Raw genomic sequence first — 26,502 nt, forward strand, 5'->3', positions numbered from 1 at the left:
TCCTCTGCCCTGGTCGCTTGCTGCTGTGAATGACTCTACTGAGATTTACATGTGTCGTTCTTCTGAGGAAGTTGGAAATTTGTGAGAAGCCCTTCTTCCTGCTTTTTGCTTCTCGTTTTGGGGGAAACAGGCCAGAAACACTAACTAGAGCAGGCACATCTGTCCTCTTAGAAGGGATCTGAAAGGTCATCTAGCCCCAACGCCCACCACCCACCCGTGTCCTACCACCACCCTGCTCTGCTGTGTCCTAGCCAACAGGGACCTCCCACCTAAGCTTGATCTCTCAAGCAAGTCATTTCCTTCTTAACAATGATCTTTCAAGTGAATTCATTAGAGTCCTTTAGTTGCAAGTAATAGAAACCAACTTGAATTAACCTATGCAAGAAAAAACAAAGTTTCCAGAAAACCTCTCTTTGGGGAGATCCGATCTCTTGCTTTTCTTGGCAACTTGAAGACTCCTTGCCTAGGAAAGGGAAGCTTTCCCTGTCTACCTCTGACTCCCAGCAGATATTCAGTGATTGTGATACTTCTGGCCATGGCTCCTCAAATACCCTCCTGCCATATACACCTGACTCCACCCAAGGGATGAAGAATCACAGGCCTGTGGTGTCACCAGGAAGAAGATGCTGGATGAGAGGGTAAGTTGATAAGAGAGGAGCCAGACCAGGGTACTAATGACTGGCTAAGACATTGGGACATAAGCTGGAACTTTGATGTTGTTATTTAATGTACACACATGTGTGTCTGTTTGTACACATATAGATACACACAACATTACACAAAGTTTGGGCACCTACTGTGTGCTAGGTACTGTGCTAGTGTGGAGGATACAGACATGACTCTATTCCTGACTTAAAGGTTTCCCTAAGAGACAAAGGATTGCAGGACAGTTTGATGAATGCCATAGAGAGGCATGATCTCCTCTGCTTGGATGTGTCCAGGAAGACTTTAAAGAGAAGGGGACATTTGAAGTAGATCTTAATAAGAATTCAAAGATCATCAGAAGAAGTGTGTGTGTGTGTGTGTGTGTGTGTGTGTGTGTGTGTGGTGGGTTAGGGCATGCTGGGAATGGAGAAGAATGTTCCAGAAAGAAGGAATTATATGACCAAAGATCTGGACGTGAAAAAGCACTGGAGTTTAGAAAAGTGCAGATGGTTCTGTATGGCTGTCAGGAGGGGGACTTGGGATGAACGGTATGAGAATGGGCAGTTGAGCACAGGCTGAATCTGAGCAGACTGAAGTTTTAAAATTTTTCTTGTAAGGGACTGGGCATTCTGGAAAGAGTGAAAGCAGAGAGTGTGACAAGATCTGAATTTGAGAAGAAGAATGACCCAGGGAGTGTGGGGGATGGACTGAAGGAAGGGAGACTGGGGGCAGTGAGGTGGGTTAACAGAAGTAGAGACCAAGACAAAAGTTGACATGCAAGAGATTCACTGGGGGAAATACCCGACCTGTGATGGAGAAAGAGGAGGAACAGGGTAGCGGAGGAGAGCCTTCAGGCCGTAATGCAGGTGTGACACCTGTGAAGGAAGAGCAGGAGGGAAGGAGGGGTGAGTAGGAGGAGCCTCAGACCACAGTGCAGCTCTGAGAAAACAGCCAGGCTGACAGGATGTTCTAGGGCTGATGGAGTGCCCATTAGCAACGTCCTACATCAGGCACAAATGGCCTGTCTCTGGTACCCCACTGTGCTCAATCACTGGCTGGGAGTGGCCTTTGGGACATGACCTCACTGTGAACACCTGACACATCCAGAGGTGCAGCAGCTGGAGGCTATCAGTCAACTAGGCTCCACGCAGCAGGTTCTCTTGAAGGGAGACCTGAGCGCACCTCCCAGCCAGTACGGAGATCACTGCAGCAGCCCAGGCTGAACCAACACAGTACCAGGGGAGTGGAAAGAGACATGAAAGAGGAGTTGACCTCATTAGTACCCCTGGTCCGGGCAGGCTGTTTTCTGTCAGCCTCCTGGAAAGGCTTAAACTGCTCTCCCCAGTGGGTGTGGCTCCTGCCCCCTCCTCTTTTTCAACTGGGGCTGGAAGTCTTCCTCCCCCCACTCTTCTTGAGCACACCACAAGCTTGCTGGACGGCTTAGTCAGCTAGGGCTGTCATAACAAGTACCACAGACTACTGGGCTTAAACAACAGAAATTTGTTTTCTCACAATGCTAGAGGCTAGACGTCCGAGATCATAGTTGGTTTCTTCTGCGGCCTCTCTCCTTGGCTTGTAGATGGCCGCCTTCTCTCTGTGTCCTCACGTGGTCTTCCCACTGTGTGTGTGTATCCAGTCTCCTCTTCTTATGAGGACATCAATCAAATTGGATTAGGGCTCACCTTAGTGACCTCATTTTTAACTTAATTACCTATTTAAGACCCTATCTCCAAATACAATCACATTCTGAGGTACTGGGGTTAGGACTTCAACATATGGATCTGAGGGGACACAATTCAGCCCACAACAGTGAACTACCCCACTTCTTGTTGTGCTGAGGCTGAGGGCATTTTACTAGAGTTTTTCCACTTTTCTTTCTTCCTGCTCAGGACCTTTCTACGTGTTCAGTTTCTGTGCTGCTTCTGCTTTTCTTTTCCTTTACTCTCTTTTCACTGTATGATCAGCTTCTGCTTGTAATTACTCTTTTCCACCTACCTGAGGGTCCTGTCTTATCAATTACTCAGCATCTCCCATCCCTCCCCTGTTTACTAGTGTGCTCAGGGTTACTCCATCATGAAAAAAACTTCCTTAAAACTCGTCACCTCCCCTCAACTTTGTCCTTCCATGACAGCCTGAAGGAAACGTTCATGCCCTTCCTGTCTGTTTTCTGATTGCCTGGCTTTTCCCCTGTGATTTTATATTATTTTATATACATGTACAGAATATATAGATTTGTTCTTAAGCATAAACGTGTTCATGCTGAACAGATTGTTTTCCAACTTGTTTTCTCACTTAAAAATGTCTTTGAGATCTTTCTATATTGGTATACCAGATATATCCTGCTTGGTTTAGTTCACGCTAGAGGGTTGGAGAGGGGCGGAGGCCTCAGTGTTCTTTTCTGGAAGAGCATAAACGTCAGTTCTGAGGTGCAGCTTGGTTGGTCAGCACGGTCCTCACTCCAGAATGGCAGCTTATTTGGGGGATGTCAGTTGAGGAGAGCTGCCTGGCTGGGAGGAAGCCTGCTGGGAAATGTCTTGGTTTTAGGTATGAACCTATTTTTTTATGCACTGAATTGTGTCCCCCACCCCAAACTTGTATGTTGAAGTCTTAACCCCCAGTATCTCAGAATGTGATGTATTTGGAGATAGGGTCTTTAAAGAAGCAATTAAGTAAAAATGAGGTCATTAGGTGGGTCCTAATCCAATATGACTGGTATTTTTAACAAGAAAAGGAAATTGGGGCACAGACATATACAAAGGGAAGAACAGGAAGAAGATGGCCGTCTGTAAGTCAAGAAGAGAGGCCTGGAGTAGATCCTTCCCGCACAGCCCTCAGAAGGAACCAACCCTGCTGACACTTTGATCTTGGTCTTCCAGCCTCCAGAACTGTGAGAAGATAAAATTCTGCTGTTTAAGCCCCTAGTCTGTGGTACTTTGTTACATCAGCCTTGGCAACCTAACACACTATTGCAGTGGGTAGATTCTTTCAGACTGCAAGAAAAAGAGATGGGCTCAGGCTTAGAAGAGCTTGAGTGATGAGGTTTATTTTAGGGCCAAGTAAGGAAACTGTCTCAACTGTCTCAGAGTCAGGACTCACGGGAGAGTGAGAGTGACCCAACAGCAACTCTGGTTGCCCAGGCAACCGGTTGTCCCCTCAGAAGTGTTTATCTACTTTAGGTATAGCTGTTCTCCTCGCTCAGCTTCTCTCTCTCTCTTCTGTCTTTACTTCTCCTACTTCTGTTTATATTGCCCTTTCTTTTACTGCTCTTTTCCTCTCTGTTGCACACAAACCTCCCAAAGAGAATCTAATTGGGAAACTTAGTACTCTAGGATATGGCGCTCTCCTATAAATCCACTGGTCTAGCCAGTCCTTTATCCTTGGTCCACTCAGTTGTGTCCGGGGTAGCAGGATCATAAAACTCAAGGCATGGCAAATTTTGCTGGCATATAAGACAAAACTGATTTCTTCTGAAGGAGCCCATGCATTTGGAAGGAACTTATAATATCAAAAACTTCTCTTCAGTCCATCCATACCAATATGGCCTTGGGAGGATGTAGTAGTTTGATGGGGCTACCATAACAAAATTCCACAGACTAGGTGGCTTAAACTACTGAAATTTCTCTTTTTTGCAGGAAAGGAGTCTCCCTGAGCTAACATCTATTGCCAATCTTCCTCTTTTTTTTCCTTCTCCCCAAAGCCCCATTACATGGTTGTATATCCTAGTTGTAAGTCCTTCTAGTTCTTCCATGTGAGCTGCCACCGCAGCAAGGCAACTGACAGACTGGTGGTGTGGTTCCACAACCAGGAACTGAACCTGGGCTGACAAAGAAGTGAGAGCACAGAACCTTAACCACTAGACCATCAAGGCTGGCTCAGAAATTTGTTTTCTTACAGTTCTGGAGCCTGGAAGTCTAAGATCAAGGTGCTGGCAGAGTTGGTTTCCTCTGAGCCCTCTCTCCTTGGCTTGTAGATGGCCACCCTTTTGTTGCCTCTTCACAGCGTTGTCCCTCTGTGCATGAGCACCCTTGGTGTCCTAATCTCCTCTTCTCATAAGGACGCCAGTCAGATTGAATTAGGGCCCACCATAACAGCCTCATTTTACCTTAATCACCTCTTTAAAGATCCTATCTCTGGTTACAGTCATATTCTGAGGTACTGGGAGTTAATACTTAAATATATAAATGGGGGGCAGGGCAAAATTCAGCTCGTAACAGAGAGTAAGCAGTATCCTACCTCTGCAACCATCTCACACATCAGGAGGCCCTAGTCCTTTGGTGTATGTGTTGGTGCTCCTTCCTGTGATTCCTGCTTCGGCCATCTGACAAGGAAAAGGGAAATCCAATGGGTTCAGGAGACATGGACACAGAGAGTTGGATGAAGATATGAGAAGAGCTGGTGAGTGAGAATTAAACATACTAAATAGGGTTGAGCTCTCAAATTAGCTCTTAATTCTCAGAAATCTCTGTTGCCCTTCAGAGGAGGAAGTGGGCAGGCATTTGGGCAATGTGGTTGGGTACTCTTCTATCACTAGTCACTTTCAAGAGAGAACAAATGTAGCCATGAGGTGAAAGGACAAGAAGATAAGAGGTACCCAGGCTGGTGGAGGGAGTGAGGGATACAATAAATGGGAAGAGGCTGGAAGAGTGGCCGAGGAAGGAAGAACGTTGAGCTGGGTGAGAAGGTGAGTCTTTCTGACTAAGAGAGGAACCAAGAACTCAGTTCATTATGGAAGGATGTCTGTGCCCTAGAAATCCATCCTGGAAGTGTGTCTAGGAATCATTGTTCTAGTGGGTCGTTAGGGACAAGCTCTCAGCAGCAGAAGAAATGGGAAAGAACAGAAGACACATGTTGCTGGTTGGCTCTAAACTTCCTTTGCCTCCGTCTTGCTCAGAGGGTCCCAATCTTCTCTCTTACCCTTATTTTCCACTAACTCCCCACTCCTACCCTATGCTCCATCCAGACCTGACCATCTGATGTTTCCTAAAATATCCTGTGATGTTTCATCTCTGTGACTTTGTCATTGCCACTTCCTTCATGTACAATTTATTTTACTTATAGCTGCCTCCAGATCCCTTCTCGATGCCAGTTGAGCCCTCCAACTGAGTGGGCTATCTCCATTCTCTGAACTCTCCTGCTACTCTGACCCTTTGCTTTGTGTCCCCGTAAGGGCTTTGTCCTGCATGGCCAGACTGCCTGGGAATGAGGACTGTTGCATAAAATTTTGCGTCCCCAGTTTCACCTAGCACAGTGCCTTACATATGGTAGAATTAAATAGATCTTCGTTGAGTTGAATTGAAGCAGAAAAGGAATGCCTTAAGTTATTTTCTCTAGGTCATTCATGGTGAAGAGTCCCATGAGGGCTCTCTCAGTCAAGAAAATATTTTTTGGCTACTATACTTGGACTCTTAACTCCTGCCCTTTGAAGCTTCGATTGATTTAAAGCCCTTTGCTTGAAACGCTTAAGCTTGCACATTTACCAAAATGAGCTCATAGCTTCAACTAAGCCTGCTTACCCAAGGAGATTTACATTTTCTCTGAACATTTACAAAGATATTAGAACAGTTTCTAAACAGAGATATATTATGGTTTCCTCTTATCTTCGTAGCAGTATTTGCATATTAAAAGAAGAACTTGGGGAAGGTGGTGACAACCAACAAGAAATCTGGAAATCCGGGGACTTTCATGTAAGGAGGTGCGGGTGGGTCCCAGAGAGAAGTGATGGAGAGGGGCTTCTCTAAGGCAGCTCAGACTGTACCTCCTGGGTAGCCTTCTAATCCTCCTCCTCCTGGTTTGTAACCACTGTTACAACTTCCCCCACTCCCATCAGCTTTGCAAGATTTTCTACTGACAGCCGTGCTAAGTAAACCACAAACCTGGAAAACTGAGCATGACAAATAGAAGTTAGAAGGAAACAATACTGACAGCATTGACGAAACGTTTAATTACACACAAGGCTCATGCAGTGCCTCCTGATAAATCAGCATAAATGTTCCCCTGTCCCTCAAAATCAACAGCAATCTGTATCTTCACACAAATGAAGTATTTTCTGGGGTCAACTTGGGGAAAAGATGGTTTGGAGTGGGAGCAGCTCCTCTTGCTGCAAGAGGAGAGAGCCAGTTACCGCTCAGTCCACATTTTTGCAAGGAAACATTGCCTTCTTTGATAGTAACGAAATTCAGAACCCCTGAAGGTGGGCCTGGAACAAGGATTTCCTGGTGGGGAGGGCCAATTGGAACACATAGGCCTGAGACACTCTCTGTTTTTGAGGTTCACCTTCTCTTGGGGGCTCTCCTTGATTACCACTTCTGATGTCCACCATGCTGGGTTTTGGGGATTTTGCTTCCCCTTCAACACATGGCTAAGATAGGCTGAAACCTTTAGACATGTCTTTACTAAAGACTAGAGCAAGCAAAAGAGAAACTTAAAAGTACCAGCAGGAATCTGTCTTAGGGGATACAGTTTAGGCACCTCTAGCTGCTTCCTTTCTTAGTACCTGGCCTGTCTAGATGCCATCCTAGCATGTGTCACCCAGGTGACTACAATTGTCCATTTATCTCCTTCAAGTTGGAGTCAGGCTCCACCTGCTGAGACTCACCTCATCAAATCTGGTGTGCTGTTTGAAGATCCACCTTTTCCCTAATAATTGACACCAAAGTCATGTTCTATTTTATAAATTCCCCCACCCCAGGTGTTGTCCTACATGCTTCTTAGAGGATGAAGTGGTTGTCATTTAAGTCCTATCTGGTCTCCTTTTCTTGTTCCTCCTAAAGGAGGGAGGATAGGGAGTGGGGACAGGTAAGCCATGGGCAGGCTCCATGGAGGCCCTAAAACCAGGATGGCCAGGTGCTGTACAGAAACGTTCCTATGAAGCTTATCAGGAAATGTGACCAGGTGGGGGTGGGGGAGCAGTGAGGTTGGCACTTTCCAAATCTGTGTAGGAAGAGGGAGTAAGGGGGCTCACTGTAGCCACCGTTCCCACACTTAACCACTCTATCTGCCAGGAAGTTATTATCAAATCTAATCCCCATCACTTTTTGCCACTGCAGATCCCTGTGATGGAAAGTTTAACGCATCTTTAATTTCACGTTCCTGCTGTTTCTGTGTTCATGTCCCATTCTGACCACCCGGGCTATTTGGAAATGTCTGTCTGAGGGGGCAGTTGTCTGGCTGAGGTTGCTACAGTCCTTACTCTAGATCATTCAGTAAAGCGGGCTACATCTCACTGAGCTCAAGCTTTTGCGTCTGTCTGTGCAGTGGTTTATTCCAGATCTGGAGGCAAGGGAGGTCTCAGCCTCTCTTCCCTCCTGTGAATGGCCCTGGACCTCCATCTCCTCTCCAGTGCCCAGTGGCAAACCTCTGTGTCTGGGTCCATTCTGATTTTCTTTCTCAGCCACCTTCTCCCATTTGCACCAGGCCTTTCCACCAACAGAAGTCCTAGCACTGCAGGATGCTGTGACTGGCTACCGGGAGCTTATCATACAGGGATGCAACGACTCTTTCCCATAACTGGAGAGAGACAGAGAAAGTGATGGCAGAACCAACTTCCAGCAGAACATCCTTCTCTTTGTGTCTGAGTAAAGACTGCATCGGCTAACCTCACAAGTCCTCCAGTGCTACCTGGGACCTTGGCATGTAACTTCAAGGACATAGGCTCAGCCATGCTTTGTGTCTCTCTTATCTCTTGCCACCAACAAAATGGCAAGCCTATTGTCAGTTGCTGGTCTTCTCATCTACTCATCCTACTCTGCCTGAACTACGATATCCCGGATTCTCAAGTCTACAGTCTACACACCTCCTCCCCACCATTCTCATTGTGCGGTGAGAAACAGAGTTCCTTAGGACCTTCGCTTGCGAGGAGTGGATCCATATTCAGGTAACGTCAGGTAAGAGGGGTTTATTGAAGGATGTATGGGGAAATAAAGAAGGTTAGAATCTTTTGTTTTATTTCGCTTTTTTATTGAAAAATATAGGTGAATGTGATAAAAACATTAGAAAAAATCTTTTAAAAGAACAAAAAGCACATTGTGAAAACCTTTCTTCCAACCCTAGCCCATGATTTACCCAGTCTACTCGCTATATTCTAAAAAATTTATGTATATATGCAAACATATATATCTGTGTGAATATGTATATGTATTTCTTCTTATATAGAAATGGAGGTGCATTGTACACACAGTTCTACATGTTGCTTTTAATTTTCTTTTCCTAACACTGTATCTTGGGGCTCACTCCATGTAGGTATTTGTGGACCTACCTTTTTCTTTCTCATGGCTATCTTATGTTTCATTATATGGCTGGACTATAATGTATTTAACCAGTCCCTTATTAATAAATATTTTAGTGTTTTTATTCTTTTGCTGTTTTAACCAATATATTTATATCAAGCTTTATAGATTCTACCTCCTCAGCATCATGCATATTCTGCTGGGGTGGGCATTTGCATGGGGCATTGATGGAATCCTGGCCTGGGAGAGCCTCTGAGGAGGGAGGTAAGAGGGAGCCAGCTTAGGTTTGCCCATCTCTGGATTCTCACGGGGGCTGGCCCTAGAGCTGCTGTGGGAGGTGGGGGCCGCTGGGTCCTCCGGGACCAGAGCAGGATGTGAAGTTTGTATGACGGGCATCTCTTCAGGAAGAAAAAGACAGCCAAGTGGTTGGAATGATTCCAGCGGGAATCAAATATGTCAAGGATGAGGAAAGCCCAATATATGGTATGGTCAGGGAGACAGGAAAAGAGAGAAGAAAGGGGAAAGAGGAAGGAAAGAGGAAGAAGAGAAGAAGGAGGGGAAAGGAGAGCAGAGGCCCTGGCCCTCGTCTGGCATGAAGGACTGGGGGGGGGCAGGGACAGCTGCACAGGTGCAGTCCAGGAGCCTCCATCCCCAGTGGGAGGCCTCAGGCTGGAGACAGAGGGAGAAAGTGGGCTGATGGGTGACCCTGTTCCTGTGTCTCACAATCCGGCTGAACCTCCGAGCCTGGCCAAACCCCAAGTGTGAAGGAGACATCTTGACTCTCTGATGCCAGGAAAAGAGGAATGCAGCCCTGTCCCAGGTGACATCCTACAAAGATGGGAAATTCATCTAGTTCTCTGAGGATAACCGACCTCTGTTCGTGGGGCCAGCAACAATGAAAAACAGTGGCCAGTACTGGTGAACTGGGCAGGTGACGTACGACCAGACAAACCTCAGGGATTGCCATGCTTCAAGTCCAAGGTGAGTCACCAGTTTGGGGGGTCGGGGGGAGTAGGGTGCTGCTCAGGTATCTGGTCTCTAGAGGTCAGCAGCTCTCTGGGCAGTACCCCCACCTCTGGCTGCCCCTGATGCTGGGCCAGTCCACAGGGCCCTGAGACATCCATGACGCTGTCCAAATACCCTGCCAACTCCCCATGGGGCACGTCTGGAGCCAGGAGAAGGAGGTGAAAAGCCCCGGAGAGGGGCTAGGAAGAACCCTGAACCAGCCCTGCCACTCACTCCCCTTGAGGCCCTGGGCTGGACCCTTCCCCTCTGGGGACAAATGACCTCTAAGGCCCCTCTGGCTCTGGCCTAGGATTCCAGAGGGACTCGGGTGTGTGGGAGTCGTTTCAGAGCTAGTGGGTAGGATGAGAGGCCGGTTCCTGGGAGATGATGAGTGTTTTCCACAGGACAGGGGGCTGTGGCCTGGGATGTGCTGAAGTGCAGACCTCAGCCTCCTGGGGCCTCGCTGTCAAGGGCTCCCCTCCTGAGTCCTGGGCCTGCCTCTCCCCAGAGCTGTTCCTGCTTCCTGTGCTGCACGCTGTGCCCTCTCCTGAGCCCCATGAGGGGAGCCCGGTGACCCTGAGATGTGAGACAAAGTGGCACCCCCAGACGTCGGCCTTGTGGCTCCTCTTCTCTTTCTACAAAGAGGACCACATCTTGCAGGACAGGGGCCTCCCCTAAGAACTCTGCATCCCAGGAGCCCAGGAGGGAGACTCCGGGCTTTACTGGTGCAAGGCTGCCCCTCAGGGAGGCCGAGTCCAGAAACAGAGCCCCCAGCTGGAGATCAGGGTGCAGGGTAAGTGGGGGAGAGAGGGGAGACACTCCCCAGGGATCTGGGCATCAGGCAATGGGGTCCCCTGGGAGTACGGATAGGAGTCCCTAGGGGAGGAAGAGCTGGGAGCCTGGGTGGTCCAGCTGACCCTCCCAACCTGTGTGCTGCCCCAGCTCCTGTGTCCCGTCCTCTACTCACGCTGAGAGCCAGGCCCACTGGCCTCGCTGTGGGGGACATGGTGGAGCTTCTCTGTGAGGTCCGAAGGGGCTCTGCTCCGATCCTGTACTCGTTCTACCTCAATGGGGAGATCCTGGGGAACTGCTCAGCTCCCCATGGCGGAGCCGTCTCTCTCCTCTTCCCGCTGATGTCAAAGCAGGATGCCAGGAACTACTCCTGCCAGGCTGAGAGCCCAAGTGAGCCCAAGATGCTCTCCCAGGATGTATGCCTTGTCCCCCAACTGGATTCTGAGCAAGCTGGCAGCATCACTTCTGACTCCTCTGTGTACCTCCCACCATGCCCGGCACAGAGTGTAGGTGGCTTGGAGGAGGGAGATGTTTAGAGAGAGAGGACTCTCAATTCACATGAAAATAAGCAGTTGCATAGGCCTCCTTTTTACAATCACAGATGTTGTGGACCCTCTAGAGAACTGCTTTCCTGGGATTTCACTAAACCTGAGCCATCTGGATTTTAGCCTGAAACACAGGCAACTTCCCTCCTGTGGACAGACCACAGGGTGTGTGTTATGGACTGAATGCTTGTGTCCCCCTCAAATTCATATGTTGACGCCCTAACCCCCAGTGTGATGGTATTTGGAGAGGAGGCTTTGGGAAGCAATTAGAATTAGGTGAGGTCACGATGGTGGAGCCATTGGGATGGGATTAGTGCCCTTATAAGAAGAGACACCAAGGGCTCTCTCTCTCTCTCTCCATGCAAAAAGAAAAGGTCACATGAGCACACATCAAGCTGGCAGCCACTTACAAGCCAAGAGGAGAAGACTCAGAGTGAAATCTACCTTGCTGGCACCTGATCTTGGACTTCCAGACTCCAGAACTGTGAGAAAACAAGTTTCTGTTGCTTAAGCCACGCAGTCTATGGTATTTTGTTGTGGCAGCTCAAGCTGACTATGCAGTGCGTGTTAGAGAGAGAAAGAGCCGGGAGAGGGAAAGCCCAGCACAGATACACACAGGAGCATGAACAGAGAAAGGCCAGAGCTGGAGTCCTGTGTGCAGATGAGCTCCAGAGACCTGCCGGAAGCCCCACAGCCTCAGCTTGGCCCCGCAGTTCTCCCCTGGGTCTGCAGGGGCCCTCTCCTCTGAGCTGGCTGTATTTCCTTCTCCTCTTGTCGCTGAGGTGGGCCTGCCTCTGCAGGCCTCCTCTTGCCCAGGACTCCTCGGAATACCAGGGGAGAAACGGCAGCTGTTTCACCAGGGGGCTGCCTAAAGACTCGTGAGAGGCTCTGAGGCTCTAGACACTGATTATCAACTATGACCTTGACTCAGCATCCTTCCCAAACAGTTCTGCAAATCTACCAGAATTCCCACCTCTCATGGCACACGTGCCCATCTTAACCTACTCCACCTGGGAATCCCTTACCTAATAACGTGAGAAGATGGAATGTGTCTGCCTCTGCGTCAGCATCTCCATGCCTTCCCTGGTCTCAGAGGGCACTGCGAGATGTCACTTCTCCCTCACTCAGGCAGAGCAGTACCCCTGGCTACCCTCCTCCAACCCAGGGTACCTCGAGCAGCACAACCAGCCTGCAGAGGGGCACAGTGGCTCTGGGCACATAGTGTCCCTGCTGGAGTCCCTCACCCTTGATTTCTCCCTGAGTAGCATTGTCATCCATGAGGGACAGTGGCCAGGAGTCTGGTCATGTCTGGATTGATTCAATTTGATTGGTTAGTTCATTCCTTCTCTCCTTCTCCTCACTTTGCTTGAAAAATGAATTTAACATGTTGTGTAGTGGGAAGGAATTAACTTGACCCAAAGAGAGGCCTGGCCTTTGCCACTGGCTCCTGGGAGTGATCTTTAGACCTTTGGAATATCGTGTCTGATAGGAGTGTCTTTGTTTGCATGGGGACCTTGGCCACCAGGCAGTCTGGCAGTGTGATTTATGATGAGGGCTTTGGGCCATGCAGTATCATTTCTGCCTCCACAGGGACTGGAGACTGAAGGTATTGGCCTAGCCTTTGGAAGGGCTGGAGACTGAGGGTCAGTCGCCTGGGCCGTATGTCATCCAGCCCCAGCAAAAACGGCACCAAGGCTCAGGTGAGCTTTTCTGTGTATATTGTCACATTGATGCCAGGAGTGGAACACTGTGCTAGGATTCCACAGGGAGAGGACGTGTTAGGTGCTTTTCCTGGGTCTCTGCGCTTCTTCCCTAGGCTGACTTTAATCTGTATCCTTCCCCTGTAATAAACCAGAGCTGTGAGCATAAATGCTTTCAGTGCAGTCTGTGAGAGCTTCTAGAAAATTATGGAAAGTGAGGGTGGTTTTGGGAACTGCTGGAACTTGCATTTGGTGTCAGAAGTGAGGGTGGTGGTGTGTAGACTATTCTGTCTAACTGTACGCTGGGCTAAACTCTGGCACGTCTTACAAGATGTGCACAATGTGGCAAGATGAGACACCGATCAGTTAGGAGAATGAGATTAGAAGAAAGCAGGGTAGGAAGAGAAGCGGGAGCAAGGAGCAAGGTCAGTATCTGAACTGCATGCTTTGGTGTTCTCTCCTGGTCATGGGAAGGCTACAGACCCGGTCTCTACGGGATGGCAGCCACTCTGAGTGGGCGATGAGATCTGCTATACAACCACAGGGCTGCGCGGGGAAACAGCCCTGCTGTTCCCGCCACGGGGAGGCATTTTTTCTCAAGAGGACACTGTGGGACAATAGTGAACAGTATCTTTAGCTACATCCATCTTTTCCATAGTCCTATTGAATATCCCTGCTTTATAACACCCTCTGCACAGGCGCTGGGCACTGCAACAAAGCACTTCAGTAGGTCCTTATATGATGTGGATCAGGTTTCAGCTTTCTGATCATCCCACTTATCTGCTCATCCTGGTTAGTGACTCTCAAGAGGGCAATCTCCTCTGACCCCAACCTTGAGGACCTCTGCCAGAGCAAGTCGCGATTACTTATAGGAGCATATGGTATTCTTTTATGTTGTGAAGTCTACAAAATTGGTGATAAACACTATTTTAAAGGATTTTGAGTAGAGTGGGGGATTTTTTTTTTAAAGGGAAGTCTCCCCTCCATCCCCCCCCCCCCCCCGCCCCTCTGGGGAATCTTTTCATAAGCCCCATATGTAAATAGGAGAAATTCCAGCTATTCTCTTTGAAATGGGGGTAGAGGGCCTGGAATCCCACGTTCTCATGCTGCCTCATTTCTTTGCTATCTGCAACCCCTGAGCAGAGGAACTCCACAGAACCTTCATGGCTCCAAGGAGTTGCTTTGGGGTTTAAGCTGACAGGGGATACGCTCTCCAGCTTCTTTTATCTGTCTCATATATTAGATTTCTTGTAATATTTCCTGTGAGGAAAATGTCATGTGGATGTTTCTGATGTTCAGAAGCCACTGTAGTAAAGGAAGGACCGGACTGCACAGGCTTTGGGTAACACCTCATCGGGTGAGCCTTGGAACAGCAGCAAGTTAGGCACTACACCCCTTGCCCCCTCCTCCGCTCCCTCCCAATGCAGTTGGCCAAACTGGCTACGCCTAGAGCCAGGACTTGTCAATCCCAGGAAAAGTCTCCTCGCCACTGCTTCTTCCCCTACCCCAAGAGCAGTTGTGGTAGCAGCTCCTAGATCCTCCACTTCTCTTTGTGTCCCTCCATTTCCTCTTCTAGCACACTGAGGGATTCCTGAGGCCTTCCCCACGCCTTAGTCATTTCCATAGATTGAGAGAAAGTGTCTCCATTGTTGGTGTTTTGTTACCAGGCTGCTCTTCTCTCGGAGAAGGGAAACCTCTCAGGTCCAGGAGATCCTGTCCCACAGTGTGATGGCCTCAACTCCAAGCCACCTTCCATGCTCTGAGGGCAGGACCCCAGACAACCCCTCTCTTTCCTAGGAAGAAGGATTTGACCCAGAGCGTGGAGTGACACCATGGGGTGTCGTAAAACCTTTATGAGTGATAAGCTCTTCTGGAAACTTGACAGGGAAGAGAGCCTTCCCTGGTGAGGGCATTTTGTATCTGATGATGGAAGAGCTGCAGCCTTTGCCAAGAAAAGTATTTAGCGGGGCCATGGGGGGCAGGTAGGCAGCCCTAGAAAAGGAGAAAGTGAGACTGCCTTCTGAGTCTCAAAGTATTAAGTCAAAATGTAGTGGGTCAGAGATGAGAGTTTCAAATTATCCCCAAAGAAACAAACGATCAAATGAAGGTATCTACCTTCTCAGAAAAACGAGATGGGGTGGTGTGGACTCATTGCAAGGAGAGTCACAGAAGTGAGCCCTGGCAGTGCCATCGAGTCCTGTCCGGGGACTCTGGCAGCCAAACTGCAGCATCCTGGCAGCCTGGCAGAGGGGCGCACTGTAGAGATGGACACAGGAGGTTGTCACCAAATTGTTGAATTCTAGGTTGTCCCCTTTCCTCTAATGCCATGCTCCCAGCAGTTTGTTGCTAACTCTGTGTACTGACTGTGTGCGGTGGGGGGGATGTCAGGGCAAGGTAGCTACTCCTGGAGTATCTGATCAGAATGCCCTCAACAAAGGGGACTTCCTGCCCCGTCCCTCCTTATGCTTCGTCCTGCTTTGTTTTCCCTCACAGTGCTTTATTACTTCATGCTGTGTGTATGTTGTGTATTGTATCTCCTCCCACCCCCACCCTAACTGTAAAGTAAGTTGCCTGTTTTCCTGTTCCCTGCTGCAGCTCATATCTAGAACAGTGCCTGGCACTTAATTGGAGCTTCATAAATATTTGTAGGATGAATGGCTAATTTTATAGGTCAGTTGATAAAATGAGGCAGCATCCCAGATTCTGGTCAACCCTGGGACACTGATGAGCTAGAACTTTGAGCCTGTCCTGTGAGAGCTGGAGCCTGAACTGTGCTGAATTTGCTAAGAAAAATATCACCATGTGCAGACCTATCTGGGCGGCCATGGCTCTCCTCATCTCACTCCCCTCTGTTCCCTTTGGGTTTTCTTTGTGTGCCTCACAAATACAAAATTAACAATAACAAATGAATACAAATACAAATTAATAATGACCCCAAGCAGAATACTATTTACTGAGGGTTTTCTATGTGCTGGGACATCACCAGATGTAGTTGTCTGACATCCCAAATTAGTTTAATCAAGTAAAGTGCTGCCAGCAGGGCACCAGGAGACCTGGGTTTGGATCTCAGCTTTGCCATTAGACTGTGTGGCCTTGGAGAAGTCCCTCCACCACCTCTGCTTTAGGTTTTTTTGTGTTTTTAATTTGTAAAATAAGGGGTTGGACAAGATCAGTAGAATTTAATTTTTTTTCTTTTAGCGACAGCACCCTGTTTTCAAGCAAGTTCCACTTCAGCACGCCCATTTGACAAAGGACAAAAGCAGACACCTCACCGGGCTGGCCCAGGGGCATGGTTGCGCGCTCTGCTTCCACGGCCTGGAGTTTGCTGGTTCAGATCCTGGGTGCGGACCTAGCACCACTTATGGTGCCATGCTGTGGCAGGTGCCCCACATATAAATCTGTGCCCATAGTGGAAGATGGGCACAGATGTTAGCTCAGGGCCAATCTTCCTCAAAAAAAAAAAAAAAGAAAAGAAAAGAAAAGAAAAGAAGAAAGTCGCAGATACCTTAAGTTGAAGCTCCTGGCCTTGCCCCTGCTTCCCGGAGCAGTCCATGAGACAGCTCTTCCCAGTTCCCAGTGGGACTCTGGGGAGGACAGATTAAAAGCCGCTAGAGATCCTCTCAAGTTCTAGGAAGCCCAGCCCCAGAAGGCAGCAGTGTCACAGCTCTACTCAGGGGGAAAGAAACCTTTTATGATTGGAGACAAAGATGTCACCAGCTGGGGAACTTTCTCTCTGCTTCAGCAAAATAGAAGAGCAGGCAAAGTGTGGCATTCTCAAACTTTAGCCTACAGTGGACCTGCCCAAGGGACCTTGACAAACAGGTGGACTTGCAGGCTCCTCCCCCCGCGGTCCCCATCCTGATTCCCCAGGTGTGGAATGGAGCCAAAGGAATCAGCGTTGTAACCAGCCCTCCATGTAGTTCTGATGCAGATGGTACAAAACCTGCATTTTGAGAACAGTAAGCATAAAGGAAGCAGAGGACACACGACCTGGTGAGTCGATTTGAGAAAAGGCAGACAAATCGTATTTACGAGGGAAGTCGAGGGAGGAGGGTGTGTGTGTAGGAACCACTCTGGCATCTGTGATGCCCGAGAGACAAGGAATGAGTTGTCAGTGCATTAAAGGGGCTCAGCCTAGTGTGTGGGCTCTGCATTCATTATGGGCTGACCTGGTGAACAGGCAGGTGGCCTGGAAAACCCTGAGCTGGGCTGTACATTCTGGCAGCAGTGCCTGCTGTCTCCCCAGACCAGGAGCTGATTGGTGCTGCCAGCGAACGTTCTCGAATGAACCCATTCATGTGTCTTATCTTGAGACTTCCTGTGTATTCTCTTCAGTAGCTACAGACCCTGGCCAGTTACCAAGGGCCCCAGGTCTTCATAATGCCAAAGCCGACAGTCTTTACCCTTAACCAACCTTCAGTAATAACCACAACTCACACTCACTGAGCCCTCACCACGTGCCAGGCTCTGTGCGAAGTGCTTCACGGGTGTCATCTCATTTCATTTTCACCACCATCCTATGAAGTGGGTATTGTGAGTATCTTTTTCTGCAGACGAAGGAGCCCATGCAGTTTGGTTCCAGATGCATTTTCTTATCCCCTGCCCACCCCATTGCCTTCCTCCAGATCTTCAGGGCAATTTGTTGACCAGAAAAGCTAAGAGTGGTCTAGAACTTGCAAAGCTTACCTATCTCACTGTGATTCCTTTAATAATATTTTGCTCCTGTTTTAGGGTAACCACATAATTTATCCTATAAACCAGGACACTTTATAAGGGTGAAAAGGGGTACTATTAATCATTATGCCAGGACAATAGGCTTAAACTGGGACTGTCCCAGGAAACCTGGACAGAGTCCCCTCAACTCTTTTAAACTTTATCCATTCTCCTGAAATACCTGCCGTTGATACACACACTTAAATCTTCAGTTTCAGCAGATCCTCGGCCTCTACTTTACAGAGAGAATTTAAACCACTAGACAGGACTCCCCGTAACTTCTTGCTACACACAGGTCTACCTGCATCTCTGACCATCTTTTCTTATTATAGTGAAGGAGCATCTTGCGACCTAAGACCACTTCTTCTTCCTGGACTCTGAATCTCAGGCTTTGCTCTGTTGATCATCTCCTTTCTTTCCTGCCTGTGCAGCTCCACTCCTTACTTGTCCCCTCAGCATTTAAATACATTCAAATCTCTCCCATCTTAAAAAAAATTAACAGCAATAAAACCTCCCTCTATCCTAAGAGCTCCCTTCGCCTCCATCCTATATTTCTCTTCCTTGTCAAAGGTAAATTTCTTGAGAAAGTATGACTTCTAAACTCCTGACCAGGTCTCTAAGGCCCTGGTGAGCTGTCTCCAGTCCCTCTGCAGCCCCCTCGCAGCTCTCCTCCACCCTACCTGGTCGGGATGCCATCTATGCCTCCATGTGCTCAGTTTTCTCCCACCTTGGGGATCATGAAGAGGCTGGTCCCCCTGCAAGGAACACTCCTTTCTCCTCTGTTTCATAATGACTCCTTTGGGTGCACTTCAACAATCTGCAGACTGTTTCAGTTCTCTCCAGCCAACTTCAAGATTCGAATGCATAATCACTCTTTTAACCCTGACACTTTAAAAAAAAAAAAGGAAAAGAAGAAGGCAAATCATGGATCAAGTACACAGCAGGCCCCGGAACAGAAGACACATGTAGGTCTCACCTTACTTTGTGTTGGGAGGGAAGTGGCTTCTTTGGAACTTAGCTGCTAATGGCTCCTCTAGGACCATGGGTCTGCTGTGTGGCTCCCCATCTTTCCAGACCCAAAGAGAAGCTGAGGAGAAAGTCTGAGCAAAGGTTTGAACCATTATGATTCCCCTCATCCTCTCCATCAGAGCAGGACCAGCTTTTCACTGGCCGCTCTTTCCCAAGACTGTTATATCAGAAGAATTGGGGTGGGAGGCTTATTTCTCATTGACTTATTTGCCCCTAAAAACCCAGGCAGAGGGGATAAGGGATCTAAATTTCACTGGCTCAACTACTTTACCGTTTCTAATAGCACCTTAATCTAGGTTCCTCCCAATGAGGGGCTTTGACAAGCACTTGGGTGGAGGAAGTCTTTCTGGAAGATGACCCAGGAAACAAACCTGAAAGAACGAGGAACATGAGACAGGGAAGGGAGAAAAACCAATAAAGGGCGTGTCAGTGGCTGGTTACAGCTGTGGGCAACTGGGGCTCAATCCAGCTGAAGTGCCATAGAGAACACGGCTCAGAATTGCCCCATGGAAGGGCAGGGAGCCTGGGGCAGCTCCCTGTCAAGTCAGCACTCCACTGGTTGGGCTGCCTCTGGGGTTGGTACACTCCCCTACACTTCCCAGCTGCACTGAGCCTGGGCTGATGACCTTCCACTGCATCAGAGAAAGCCCTGAACCAGAAAAGCAGAGATGCAAACTTCAGGGTGGAGGGGCACAATAATGAAACTGTTCACCTCTGCAGTGTGGAAATCAACAGGACCAAAGGCTGTGGTAGGGATACTTAAGCATCTGCTACAAGCAAGATGTTAGCAGGAACTCTCCCTGCTGTGGTTGCACAGAGGTCTCCCTGTGACAGGTGTCAGGAGATCGAAGGCAGTTTGAAGGAGATCTCCTCTTGTGGGATTTACAGCCGGAATGAAGGAGAACCTGTGTCACTGCTCTTGGAACGCCTCCTCCATGGATGGGGAGTGGAGAGAGGGAGATTGGAAAGAGATTTCTTTGGAAATAGCTTATTTTATGGTGAGCACCCTCCACCTTTTCCCCCAGAGGATAGACGATATTGTCTCTGACCACAAACCAAGTGAGGAGACTTCAAGGAGAGCACCTGGAGAGCTTTGAAACCTGTGCCCTGCAGGTGAGGGTCTGAGGAGACAGGAGCCTGGGGTGGGCCTGGGAGCGTTAGAACGAACTGTGGACTGAGGTGGGCCTCCCACTGGGCAGCCAGGAGTGTGGTGTAGTGTTGTGGCTCTTGGAATCTACTAGGGTGAGGAATGTGATGGTGGGCAGTCACGGGACACCCATGAGATACAGCCCACCTGGTTGTTCTGGGTGCTGCACAGTGGGGACAGGTGGAGGGGTGAGGGGAGGAGTAGAGATGTATGGCCAGATGTCCAAGGGGCAAGAAAGGAGTCTCAAAGGACCACCCAGAACAGAGATGCACCCACCCTGAGTCAAGAATAGGAGAGAGGAAACCAGTGGAAACGCTTAAGAACCCACCAAACTGTACCTCAAGAGAAAAGAGGCCATCTTAACCATCTGCCAGACCCACAGAGAACAAAGCCACTCAGCCATGTAAGAAGAGTTTCATCGCCTCCCCTCCCTGCCTGCCCTCCTGGGGACGGGAAGGTGCGTTTGGGGAGGTGAGTTGAGGGGAGCTGAGGTGGAGAGGGAAGCTGAGTAGAGAGCAGGCCCTTTCTCTCTCCCTCCTTGTAGGCTTCCAGCCTGAAACAGATCCAAGCCAGGGGAAGGGGAGATGGTTTGATTCTAATTTAATTTTGGAATTTTGTATATTACATGGGACAGGAAGTTCTCATTTCCGAACTGAGACCAGAAAGCAAGGCGAGAGTTCTCATCTGGGGCAGAGGAAGACTACCTCACTGGACAAGAGTAAAGGGGCAGTGAGAGACAGAAACAGAGCTGCATCTGGGTCACAATCCATGAGCCAGAATGGAAAGCAGATTTTCAGAGCACTTGAAAATCACTTTCTGAGAAGTATTTTCTCCACATCGGACTAGGAGGGCTTAGTGAGGATGAGTTGGGGGCAGTTGGGGAGGGAGGGAAAATTATTTTCCTCTGCTCAATAAGCGTAATATACTGTTTATGCTTATTTATGGAGACAGATTTAATCAGTCTGAACACAGTTACCTTTTGGCTGATCAGCACATTTTCAGTAGCACCTACAAAGCTGCCTCTGGATCTCCTTTCAAGAGAGAGCTTGTCTTCAGCTGTGAAGGTGCAGTTAACTGACAGCCTCCGGTGGATCTGCTTCAGGCCCAGCGAAGGACTGTGCACAGTGGGGGTGCTGGATCTTTGCCCAGAGCTCGCTGCTGAGTTAGTGGATCCCTCCACTCTGCATCATGGTCTGAGGCTCTCCTTGCTCAATTCTGCTTCCTTCTCTTTTTATCTTTTACAGGCAATACCCCTGCCCCATTAAACCTCTTTCATTCCTAACTCCAGCATCTGCTTCTCAGAGAACCTAACTGGTACACTCACCCCTTAACCTCTGAATATTATGCACAGGACCTTGTTTTCTTTTTCCCCCCTTGCTTTAATTTTACATTTTTTAAATGGAAGATTAAATAAAAATGTTTTTATACTCAGACTGAGACCCGGTCTACCTTTCCAAAAACTCCTGGTCCCTGAGGTTTGATACTCATAAATTGAATTTTAAGAACTATCCACTCATTCTCTTTTTCACTTAGGAAATCCTACTCATCCTTGAAGTTTCAGCTTAAATATCATTTCTCCCTGAAAGCTTTTCCCTGACTCTGCTGACGTCAGCTTTGGTAAACCCCCTTGCTACGGGCTCCCTGGCTTTTTCCTTTTTTTTTTTAACAATTTTTTTTTTTTTCAAGATTTTATTTTTCCTTTTTCTCCCCCAACCCCCCTGGTACATAATTGTGTATTTTTTAGTTGTGGGTCCTTCTAGTTGTGGCATGTGGGATGCCACCTCAGCATGGCTTGATGAGCGGTGCCATGTCCGCGCCCAAGATCCGAACGGGTGAAACCCTGGGCCTCTGAAGTGGAGCGCATGAACCCAACCACTTGGCCACGGGGCCGGCCCCTGGCTTTTTCCTTTAATGAGACTCATCAAACCTACTGGTCTATGGTCAGTGGTTAGCTTATGAGCTCCACAGAGTCATCATCTAAAATTCTTGTTCACTGCTGATCTTCCGGCACTTAGGATGGTGTCTGAGCCATAAAAGCTGCTCAGTAAGTATTTGCTCAAGTGCCAAATCTGCTGACCTAAAGATATGAAATGTTGGCGCAGGACCAGAACTGAATATATCTGCCTCCATGGTGCTCTTGGTCTTGAGACACCACTCTTGTTTCCTCAGCACAGCACAGACTAAGGGAATTGAGTATTAGAAGGAACTTAAACATTATCTCATCTGAGGACCCATCTGATGCCACAGATGTTGCAGAAAATCAAAGCAAGTGATTGTCCAGTCTTACTTTGAACACCAGAAACTACCTCCGAAGGCCACCCATTGCATCCTGGACGGCTCTGACCATCAGATTTCCTATTTGGATCAGCTCTCTGGTCCAAACTGCTTTTTTAAAGAACCAAACTTCTTCCTCTGATTAGTCTCTCAAGTGGGAACGTAACTAGCTTTAGATAGAAAGACTTCATTCATTCATCCATCCCAAAAATATCAGTTGAGCGCTGCATGTGTCTAGCATGGGGACCAGCAACAGTGGGACAAACAGAGATGTCCCAAAAGATGCAGTCTGCCTGGGGAGATAAAGATGTTTACAGGATCAAATGATTTCAGCCACAGAGTAACTGCCTAGGGAAAGGCAAGGCGGAATATGCTGCGAGCCAAATGACAGGGCTGGATGGAAAGTGATCTAAGAGCTCGGAGCAGGTGATATGTTTGAGGGGTCTGAGAGCGTGGGGAGTCTAGGAAGGCTTCTTTTAGGAAGTGGGATTTGAGCTGAGTTTGATGAACAGGAAACATGAGTCAGTGGCTAGACCATTTTGACAATCAGGCTCTGAGAGAGAACTCTTCCCAAGCAGGCAGGGAGGGGCTTAGTGAGGCTGGAGGAAGTTAGAGGGCTGCTGGATAGGGTGAGAATTATTTCTCTTCCCTCAAGACTGTCAATCAGTCACTCTGTCTCTAGCAGCCTCCAGAGAGCTCGTCTTCTTCACAGCCTTGGGGGCTGACTAAGTCAGCCTCCTGGGGCTCGGGGCTGCTGACATGGGGGCCCTTCCATGGCTGCTCTTCCTCTTGCTGATCCAGGAAGGTGAGAGACACTGCTGCTCCGGGACAGAAGTGTCTCCTGCGCACTCTGTTCTCCTGTTCTGCTGGGCTTTGGGCTAGCGAGGCACTTACTCTGGGGCTGAATGCACCAGTTCTTCTGGAGTAACGAGGAATAGTGTGTGGCTTCAGGGCAGGACCAAGAAATGAGGGACTCTGGGGATATGGAAGGGGGAGCAGCCCCACAATGACAAATGGAGAAGGCAAGATTTGGAGGGTGAGGGCACAGAGGGAAGCCGATCCCTGATAGGTGCTCAAGTCAGGTGCAGCAGAAAGCTAGAGCCAGAGAGGCAGCTGGAGGTCAAGATTGAGTGTGGGGCCATAGAGGCTGCTCAGTTGAGATTGAGACCACGGCCCTCCTGCCAGGCTCAGCAGCCAGGAGACACCAGATTTTCCTTCTGTATCTGCAGACAAAGGGTACTCTGGAGATGATGTGGATCCTGAGGAAGTGCTTGCGGTCCTTCAGGAGTCCATTACTCTACCCCTGGAAATACCATCTGGTGAAGAGGTTGAGGACATCATCTGGTCCTCCCGCATAAGGCTTGCCACTGTGGTGCCAGGGAAAGAGGGACATCCAGACACCATCACAGTGACCAACTCTCGCTACCAGGGCCGAGTGAGCTTCTTGGGCCCCAGCTACTCCCTGCACATCAGCAATGTGACCTGGGAGGACTCAGGGTCTTACGAAGCTCAAGTCAATCTGAGGACATCCCAGATCTCCACCACGCAGCGTTACAATCTACGTGTCTATCGTGAGTTTAGGCTGGGAACCATAGAGCTGCTTTTTCTGGCTCTCCTGAGCCTCCCACCCAAAGGAGGAGGGCTCTCAGGACTCGGGGTTATGGTGTGAGGTGCTGAGACGGGAAGGCAGTGTGCCCAACCCAGTGTCTGAGGTGCACCACAGGTAGAATGACCTGGAGCAGCGAGGTCGTGGGCACCAAGGTTGTTTCCGTGGACGTGCCTGACACAGTGAGAGGAGGCAGGCGCTTCATGTATTGACCTCAAGGGGGCCTTTCTCTCCCAGTGAGATTTTGCACCCAGGGGATGAATGCCACCTTCATTCTTGAGCCTTTATCCTCTCGTGTGATTTGAAGGTGACTAATCAGTATCTCCGTTCTACTTGAACCCAAATTTCTTCTTAGTGCGTGTGACACTGACTGATATTCTACCTTGAATCTTGCAGAGACACTGATTAAACTATAAATGCCCCTGAGAGGGGTGATAGTATGTTCCGGGATCAAGGAGGCAGAATGGGGTTTGGAGGAAGGTGGGGCACAAAGGTAAAAGAGAGAAAGCAAGGCAGGAAGGGGAGTAGAAGATGCCAAAGGCAGCTGTCTCTACCTGAGCAGCTGCCCTGGGGACTCTGCAACCATGGGTTTTATGGTGGCTGGGTTTTGTTGGTTTTTGCTATTTTTTGTGTAGTTGAAGGGGCTCTCAGAGGGCCATGTTGAGGAGCTTAGGAGAACAGACTCAACCCCGGATTGCTTAGACAGTCTTTGTGTTTCTCCTTCATCTAGGACGGCTGTCGGAGCCTCAAATCACTGTGAACTTTGAGATCTCTGGGGAAGGTCCCTGTAATATGTCCCTGACCTGCTCTGTAGAGAAGGCAGGGCTGGATGTGACCTACAGCTGGATATCCCGGGAGGACGGTGCTGACACAGCTCGTGAAGGCTCTGTCTTCAGCACATCCTGGAGGCCTGGGGACAATGCCCTCTCCTATACCTGTAGGGCCGGCAACCCCGTCAGCAACGTCAGTTCCCGTCTCATCCCTGCTGGGCCCTTCTGTGCAGGTACCAGGCCCCCAGAGACAGCCCCTGAGCTACTTCTGCAGGACCTCAAGGCCACCACCTGCCTCCCCCAGTTCTTCCCAAGAGAGCACATGGAATCTAGAACCTAACCCCCTCCCAAAGAGACTTGACCCCTGAACGATGGGGAGGGAGGGCCTCCCTTTTCTTACTGCTCCCAACTTCCAAAGGTCTCGTCGGGTCTCTTGCTCAGCTTGAGAGTGCTCCCCAGATCTCAGTTCCTGAGCTTCTGTGAATAGAGTGTATATGTCCAGAGACACTTGCAAGGGAACATCAACTGACTGTGAACTTGAGATCCCCTCTGTGGAATTTGGGGTAGGTGTCTGACCCGTAATCTGGGCCTCACCCTCCCTCGGGTGAGTGCCTCTCTCCTTCCCTTCTTCCGTCCCAGATCCTGGCTACCCTTTGGAGAAGACCTCCACTTCCTTCTGCCTCCTGGCCAAGGGATTGCTCCTTCTCTTGCTCTTGGTGATTCTGGCCGTGGGACTCTGGTATATCCGAGTCCAGACGAGATGCAAAACGCCAAGGATGAAGACACTCAGGAGAAACAGAATGAAACTGAGAAAGAAGGGGAAGCCTGATCCCAGCTGGGCCTGATTGCTCCACGGAGACCCCAGTTCAGAGCTTTGTTTCTTCCCAGCCCCCGGAGAATCCTTCCTCTTCTCCCAGGGGGGCGAGGGGTGGATGTCCAACGGGCCATACTCCCAAGGGAAGATTGTCTGACAATAAACTAAAACAAAGTGACCACCACTCTGGAGGAGCTGTGTTTGGTCCTTGGCCGGGAGACTGTACAGTCCCGCTTCCCTGCCTTTCCTCCCACTCCAGGTGTTCTCCTCCACGCCCACACGCTGTCCGTGCTTGCCTTTGGGGAAGAAAGTGAGTCTAGAGACCCATTCACAATGAGGTGTTGTCTGTTATTGTTCACGCCTATCCCATTCCCCACCAACACACACAACATTTACACTTTAAATAAGAAAAGTGAGAGATCCCTGTGAACCTAACTGAACCTGTGACTCCTAAATGGGAGAATTTCGGGCTCTGAAAACCCTATACAAGACTGGTATTATTCCTGCTATGATTTTTCTGCTCTAATACCCCTTACTGCCCCCCTACCCAGATGAGTTCACTTAGCTATTCCCACGCACCCCACCCCTGTCGAGAGGCTGTCCTGCCCAGGGAGATAAGCAGCAGCCAGGTGCAGCCCCGCTCTGGTGACCTTGCTGCTCTGGGCCTCTGGTGCCTGCCCCACAGAGATGACAACCCAGCTGGATCAATAGTTGAGGTCAGGAACTTTGACCTCTGTTTGTGGGTGGTCTTACTGTCTTTTCTGTCCCTTCTCGATAGATTTCCATGTCTCAGAACTTCTCTCTGGACTCTTGTCCTGGGAGAGAAGAATGCCTATCCTTTATACCCCCCACCCCTGGCCAAGGCCCTTAAGTTTATGTTCTTGCTCTTTCCTGAGCCCAACGATCAGCCTGAACTCTTCTTCCAGGATTGTGCCACTACTGAAGTCTTGGTCGTCCTCCCCAAATCAGATCTTGTGGATGTTACTTAATGCAGCTACCATGGTGAGGGTGGGGAGCCGGGGTGGGAGATTGGAGAGGGAATTGGAAGCCACCCAGGTGACAGGACACACGTCAGTATGGAGTGAATTAGAAGAGGTAAGTAGGCTACAATAGGGGGAGCATCATGTGAGCTCTCAGGAGATCTGGGCTCTGCTCTGCCCCTCACCTCTGGTTTGGGACACTTTGTTCAGCAAATGCCCCTTGGGCCACAGTCCCTTTCCACAGGGAATGCACACTT

General features: G+C 49.2%; 1 protein-coding gene across 18 annotated transcripts; it reads left to right on the forward strand.

Annotated features, from left to right (window-relative positions):
- On the forward strand, positions 1-25,449 carry SLAMF9 (SLAM family member 9). Of its 18 annotated transcripts, XR_011536953.1 has the most exons (7): positions 646-9,851; positions 10,384-10,668; positions 11,582-11,696; positions 12,803-12,912; positions 16,844-16,905; positions 19,680-19,767; positions 23,305-23,436. XR_011536953.1 is itself a non-coding variant. In XM_070608435.1 (4 exons), exons 1-4 carry the CDS (start codon positions 22,835-22,837, stop codon positions 25,294-25,296), a joined length of 867 nt encoding a protein of 288 aa, XP_070464536.1. In that variant the 5' UTR covers positions 20,695-22,834; the 3' UTR covers positions 25,297-25,449. The 18 variants fall into 18 exon arrangements, 1 of the variants encoding a protein (XP_070464536.1); XR_011536938.1 differs by lacking the exon at positions 19,680-19,767 and adding an exon at positions 1-638 and having other exon boundaries at positions 4,903-9,851; positions 11,582-12,912; positions 16,111-16,905; positions 23,305-23,389; XR_011536943.1 differs by lacking the exon at positions 19,680-19,767 and adding an exon at positions 40-638 and having other exon boundaries at positions 8,059-9,851; positions 11,582-12,912; positions 16,111-16,905; positions 23,305-23,389.
- Positions 25,450-26,502: the final 1,053 nt, after the last annotated feature.

Source organism: Equus przewalskii, unplaced genomic scaffold (genome assembly GCF_037783145.1).
Source record: "Equus przewalskii isolate Varuska unplaced genomic scaffold, EquPr2 ChrUn-6, whole genome shotgun sequence".
NCBI classification, from domain to species: Eukaryota; Metazoa; Chordata; class Mammalia; order Perissodactyla; family Equidae; genus Equus; species Equus przewalskii.

What these genes read in the sequence shown, in the direction of transcription:
- SLAMF9 (XM_070608435.1), top strand. Translation starts at nt 22,835, where the DNA reads ATGGGGGCCCTTCCATGGCTGCTCTTCCTCTTGCTGATCCAGGAAG. An exon ending in CCTCTTGCTGATCCAGGAAG is followed by an intron (nt 22,881 to 23,304) that starts GTGAGAGACACT and finishes CTGTATCTGCAG; the next exon opens with ACAAAGGGTACTCTGGAGAT. An exon ending in TGCTGGGCCCTTCTGTGCAG is followed by an intron (nt 24,685 to 25,090) that starts GTACCAGGCCCC and finishes CTTCCGTCCCAG; the next exon opens with ATCCTGGCTACCCTTTGGAG.